This window comes from Pempheris klunzingeri, chromosome 17 (genome assembly GCF_042242105.1).
Source record: "Pempheris klunzingeri isolate RE-2024b chromosome 17, fPemKlu1.hap1, whole genome shotgun sequence".
In the NCBI taxonomy this organism is placed as follows: domain Eukaryota; kingdom Metazoa; phylum Chordata; class Actinopteri; order Acropomatiformes; family Pempheridae; genus Pempheris; species Pempheris klunzingeri.
Genome location: NC_092028.1, coordinates 12,520,746 through 12,527,387, shown reverse-complemented (window position 1 = coordinate 12,527,387; position 6,642 = coordinate 12,520,746). Strand labels below are relative to the sequence as shown.

The window sequence follows — 6,642 nt, the reverse complement described above, 5'->3', positions numbered from 1 at the left end:
GTTTACCGTTGGCTGTATACATTGCTAATTTAGGAAATGACGTTCATTCTGCTGTTCCATATGCTGTACTTGCATAATCTGCTTTAAATGAAAGGGAATCTTTAGCCCTGTCCCCCAAACGTTTTTCATTCCTACACTTGACAATGTGTTATGGGATGTCTTTCAACAACAGAAGCACATTTATATATATATATATATATATATATATATATATATATTAGGGAAAAATGTATAATAAAGTATTTTTCTTTGTTAGGCTACTTTTCAGAGTTGTGTGCCCAATGAACGACTTTGCAATATGATATAAAATTCAACTCTAGGTCCGTGTTTTTATGAACATATTCACTGAAATTCACAAGCAATAGGCACAGGCACATCCTATGGAGCCCTATCAAACAGTTTATCGAACAGTATCATACCCTCTGATAGTGAGGGCAGTGAGTTTGAGGGATGTGGCAGTACGGAGGATTTAATCCCAGAATCAAGCGTGAGAGGCAGAAAAATACCAGTGTACACACAGTTTATTTATATCCTGGAATAATTCAATCTAAGCTAAGAATCTATTGAAAACAACATATTGCAAGCAAGTGGAAAGTGGAAGTGAGGAGAAGATGTGCTACTCTATGATTACAGTTTTTTTTTGTGCATTGTCATGCTAAAATGTTTCCCTTTTTAAAGAAGCTGATGCATCATCTGAAGATGAACAGGTTGATAGCGCACCTTTGCTACCGCGATGGCAAACGACAACAAGGCTTACAATATAACGATAAAAGCACAATACAAATGTTCTGGACAAATACTATGTAAAACAGATGACAAGAGAGTTTATATCTGATATCCCTCAGTAAATGTTCTGAAATTCAGACTTTTTTCTACCCTTATAGCGCCGTGTTGGCCTGAGGCAGATGCATTAACAAAATAAGATCACTTTTTTTAATACTTTTAATGAAAAATAGGTTAAAAGGGAGCATGAACATGTACAGTAAAGGACATGATCTAGCCATTCTGTTAATACTAAGATATCTATTGCTTCAGTATCTCTGGGTGTATAAGACTTGTGGACAATATAACAATTCAATTAGTTTTTTTAAAACTTAAAATTTTGTCTCCCAGAGATCACACTTTAAGCATACTTTCACCGTTATTTAATACAAAATCGACATTGAAAGAGTTTTTGCGTGTTTTTTTTTTTTTTTTGGCTTGAAATTGTTGTGGAAGATGCAGACTGTGAATTCTGTTCCCCCTCATTTATATTTAAATTGCATTAGGAAGTTATTTCTTTGTGGTTACAACAATCAGCAACCACGCGAGGCTCTATAGAGTGTGGCAACGAGTTTTCTAAAAAGGACAATAAAAGTACCCATCTATCTATCTGTCCATGGCAATGTACATATAGCACATACTGTTTTAAGAAGACGATGTGAAACTGTCCTTTAACCCTTTCATGCATGAATTATGATAACCTCAGTCAGGAGTTTTTTACTAAGTGTTTTTATTCATCTTTAGGCATGAAAAACAAGATTTGAACTTTTTTTTAAAGATATATTTACATGTCCAGTAGTTGAAATATAGCTAATGATGCATGATGTACAATTCAGTGGACATGTGATTAATCATAATTTCCTCCCAATATAAAATCAATACTTGGAAAATTTTGCAGTTGCATGACTCCTCAGATGTTACTTGATGTCCCCATATTTTTCTTATGGGGACATCATCATCATTTCTTTCTTTTATAGAAGATTTGAACAGAAAAAAACGAGCAACTTGGTGTTTCTGGCTGTCTGTCGACCATCTTGGTTTCACTCTTCTTTTTTTTTTCACTTGCAATGGCTTCCCACTGAGTAGCAGTGTATGAGGTGATGCAGTAGCATCCACTGTATTGGCTGATGTGCAACTATACCATCAAAACTCATGCATATTCAAGAAAACAGCTTTTTAATAGCTGCACACTGTAGTGACCTCTATGCATGAAAGGGTTAATTTGTCGAAGGGTCCAGTGTGATTAAGCAAATTGATTATTCTGGTATTTTAATTTTCAGGATTATCCAAAACCACTCTGGTAATTGAATCCCTGAACAGTTTCTCACTTGATTTTCTAGCAATTTTACAATCCCCCAATGTATATCCTACCAGTGTGACAGCACAGGATCACAGACAGGCTGTTGTGATGGAGCTCATCCATGTCACCACAACAGCTGATCTTCACATTAACCCTTTTCAAAAAAGGCAGCATCGCCTTCAGTGTCAATGGACGGTCTTGAATAAAATATTAAAATGTTCTTATTTTACAATACAGATTGTGCTCAAATGTTCCCCCCCCCATCCAGCTGGGTGAGTGACATGAAGTCATATTTCAGTCTAGAACAAATTAAAATGCACTTTTAGGTTAGAGTGTAGAAATAAAAGAGCTTTTACAGTTCAGTCTCTCCAAATAGTGCTTTCTGTACATGGCAGGGAAAGGTAAAGAAGTTAAAGCTCCCTCTCTGTTCCTCTCTCTCTCCCCCACCCCTCTCCCCCTCTCTGCCCCCCTTTCCTCCCCCTCTCTCTGTCTGTCTCTCTCTCTCTCCCTCCCTCTCGCTTCCTCTCTCCTCTCTCTACCTCTCTCTCTCCTCCCTCTCTCTCCTCTCTCTCTCCTCCCTCTCTCTCCTCCCTCTCTCTCTCTCTCTCTCTCGCTCAGTCACAGGCTCCCTGCGCGCTCAGAAGAAAAGGAGGAAGCGGAGTGTGAGCGGCGTCACGGCAGCGCGTCCACTCGACTGGAGGACAAGATACCAACTAAACGAAACCCAAAAAAAACCCCCCAAAACAAACTACCGAAAGCTGCTCCCACAACTCCACAACTTCGAACTCCTCCGTCTCGGAGCGGCGCACGGGACGCGACTTTGGCGACCCCAGAAACCCTCCAACTGTGCCCAGTTTGAAGTCCAGGCGCAGACAGGTGCACGGACAGCCGCCTCTCTCTTCCTCTCCCTCTCCCCGCTCCTCCCCCCCCCCGCACCATGGCAGACTCGGCGGCGGCCAACAGCGACGGGGAGGACGGACCCCGCGAGCCCATGCGGGGCTTCGCGCGCCAGGGAGCCCTCCGACAGAAGAACGTGCACGAGGTGAAGGACCACAAATTCATCGCGCGCTTCTTCAAGCAGCCCACCTTCTGCAGCCACTGCACCGACTTCATCTGGTGAGCTGGGGGGGTGGAGGGATGTGTGTGTGTGTGTGGGGGGGGGGTCACAGGAGAGCAGTTTAAAAAATGTCACTTAAGTTTAATACTTGTATTGGTGCTGATGTAGAATAAGACCAGGGGAGAGAAAGATGTGGGTTAGAATGAAAAGGTTATGAAATAGGCTTTTATTTCAGACACCAGTGGGTGCACCAAGGGATGGGGCGGAAAAAAAACAAAGGAAGGGAGAAAATGGCAGTTTGCTTCAGTTTAGTTGATTTAGTGACTATTTCATTGAGAAAAGTAAAAGGAGAAGGAGGCCTATTGATATGAAACCGACAAAATGGCTGTAGACTCCAGTATTTGATAGTATTACATCATTTAGTCACAGCAAGAATAAGGAAAGTGGGAGGGTTGCACAGTTTCTTCTCGAAATAAACACGGTTTTCAGCCCTATTCATGTACTTGTTGATGTTATATGTGTAAGGTCGGGCAGAAGGGAAGACAGGAAGATATGTGGGCCGCGCCAATAAAACAAGAATAGCTGCAGACCGTTGTTTGATGGTATTAAGTAGGCAGAGGAGAAAGGCTGAGGAGATATATTATGTGTTCTCCAAAAGCAGTGAACTGCAGCCAGCAGGATAACCTGAGCAGTAACAGAAAGTATTCCTCATGTCAAACACTGACACAGCTGCTGACACAACTTCCTCCTCCTCCTCCTCCTCCTTCATTTTCTCCTCTCGGTCACCTGTGCAGACATGTCGCCATCCAGCCCACCAGGGTTTACCAAACAGTGACTGCGCTCGGGTTATTAAATGAGTTTTCAGCTCTTGGTTGGCCTAATTTGTCCCGTTTATTATTATCTGCGCTCTGCACTATTCCCAAAACGGCCATTATTTAAGTCCTGTGATGGGCTTTTTAATTTGTGAATGGCGAAATGATTTGACCTAGAAGATGGTGTGCGTGTAAATACCCCTAAATAAAGGAACTCTGTGCACCCTGTGTTATTGCTTGACCTGTTTAGAATATCCAAAAATCTATCTATCTATCTATCTATCTATCTATCTATCTATCTATCTATCTATCTGGGTCAATAAGCATAATGAAAAAGAACAATGAGAGCACTAAGTGATTTCACACCCCTAGAGATTATCTATTTGTAGCCACAATATGAAAATGAGCAGGGCTGAATCTAAGTTCATGCATGTTTGCGTATGCACGCACCTGCAGGCATCCCAGCATTCTCCACACCACTGGTTGGGTGTGGTTGACCATTTTGCCCAAGGACAGAACAGAACAGTGTGTGTGTGTGTGTGTGTGTGTGTGTGTGTGAGAGCGTGCGTGTCTGTCTGAGTGTGATTGTGGACCCAAGTTGACCTCGGCACATGCACTGTTCATACAAAAATCAAACGTCCTCACTGCCTCCGTGCTTTTGTGTGTGTGTGTGCGTGTGTGTGCGTGTGCGTGTGCGCGTTCATTCAATTTAGCGCTGCACACAAATGGCAGACGGTATTTGACTTTTGCCTCTACACAAATTTCTTGAGGCAAAGAGGGATGGCTTCAGAAATTCTTTTGGAGGCCGTTCCTGTGTGTGTGTGTGTGTGTGTGTGTGTGTGTGTGTGTGTGTGTGTGTGTGTGTGTGTGTGAGATGTAGTAGTGTATGTTCGTGAACACGTCTGTGCCTGCACTATGTTTAAACTGTTCTCTCTGTATGTTCTCTCCTCAGGGGTTTTGGCAAGCAGGGATTCCAGTGTCAAGGTAGGTGGACTAAACACACACACACACACACACGATCAGGTGGCACTCCATTGCTAAATGATTGGATGATAACTTGTCGCCTTGACTTTCTCTCATTATTTTTTTTTTTACTATGAATATCTCTCTTTTTAGCACTCTCCACTTTCCCCACTTTCAGTGTGCCTGCATACTTCATCTCCACTACTGCTATCTTTCTAATCTTTTCCTCACCTCTTTGTTATTTCCCTTACCTACCTGTTTCTTTTTCTTTCTCTCCACCACTCTGCTCCTCCTCTCCTCATATCTTTCCCTTTACTTTCTTCCCTTCATCCTCTCTAGTCACTCCTTTTAATCCTCTTTTACATCCTTCTCTTCCTTTCCCGAGTGCTCAATTGAACGCTGTGGTTCTGAGCTCTTTGTTCCTGATTCAAAAGTCTCACAAAAACACAACCAACTGTTTCAACAATGACTGCATTGTTTATTCTGTGTTTTTTTTGGGGGGTTTTTTTATGTTGGCTTTAATGAACATCACTTCCAAAGCTCAAACTTCCCTCAAAATGGCACTAGCTCGACAGGACAATCAACCACCCCGGTGTGCAATCCATTCAAAGTATAGCAATTTAAAATGGTCTTCCAACTACTTTGGGTTTGATGAGAACAATATCACAAAGCTTTTACTCCAGTCTGGGAAGAAAATAAATGATGAAAAGACATATATATCCCACATATTAGAGATGTGTTAATGATTCCGTACCGTTTTACAAATAATGGAGAGCTCAAGTTGTCTGAGTCAATGTGGCGGTGGATTTAGCTTTTCATGTGAATAGAGCCGTTTAAGATCAGTGGAAAAACACAACAGAGGCGGCTGTGGAAGTGGAGGCAGGACTTGGTCCTTGATTTATACTGGAGCATACTGTAGGTGTAGGTCTGAATAGTAGGAAGGTGACCAAGGATGCAGAAGAAGGTGACTCAGCATGAAAAGCTCCCAGCCATATAATCAAAACTGTGCTTAATGTGAAAAACGTTACATGTATAATAAGATGGGGTTGTTCACAGCAGACATTTTGACTCGTCACAGGAGGAAAAGCTCTATTGTTGGCAATGAATAATGATTTTTCTGTTCTGCTCTGTCCCATTAAGCCACGACAGTGTGACAGTGAGCAAGCATTCACAACATCATATTTATCATCTGTGCCTTTTCTACTGTAACATGTCAGAATGTCCTCTGTGGGAAAAAAAAGGCCTTTTGTGTGCATAACTACTTCAAGAGATAAGTAAGCAAGCAACGCTTTGTCACGAGGCTCAAGTTTCGTCTGCCCGCACCCCTAACGGAGGATAAAGTTGGTTAAAGTTTGCTCATTTTGAGTCGAAAGCATAGCGAGGCATCTGATTTTGTGGCTCTCACTGGTTTCATGTGCGCGGAAAAGACTCTACTGTAGCTCACGGCGCCATCTGATGAAGGAAACTTGATTTACTTTACTGCTTTTCGTCGCTCTCTTCTCCCTCCCCGTCATTCGTCCGCCATCTCCGTACTGTACAGCAGAGACAGATTCAGCATCAGCTTTGTAGCAGTTGCCACAGAAAACGACAGAGAAACACATCCAGCTGACAAAAATGGCATGGTGCTCTGGGCTTCTTTTTTCTTGCTTTTTTTTATGAATTTGCTTGAAGTCTGTGTTTTTTCCACTTGTATTAACAGCCAACTGGATGTGTTCAAGGATTTTCACGTCTCCTAGCAACAGTGAAAT

The 6,642-nt window shown here is 42.2% G+C and overlaps 1 protein-coding gene across 1 annotated transcript in view; it reads left to right on the top strand.

The window, feature by feature from the left end:
- Window positions 1-2,784: 2,784 nt before the first annotated feature.
- Window positions 2,785-6,642, top strand: part of LOC139216302 (protein kinase C beta type-like) — a 74,418-nt gene continuing 70,560 nt past the window's right edge. The window contains exons 1-2 of the mRNA XM_070847393.1: window positions 2,785-3,178; window positions 4,884-4,915. Coding sequence (XP_070703494.1) covers window positions 3,000-3,178; window positions 4,884-4,915 — 211 coding nt within the window. The 5' untranslated portion in view covers window positions 2,785-2,999. The remainder of the gene's footprint in view (window positions 3,179-4,883; window positions 4,916-6,642) is intronic.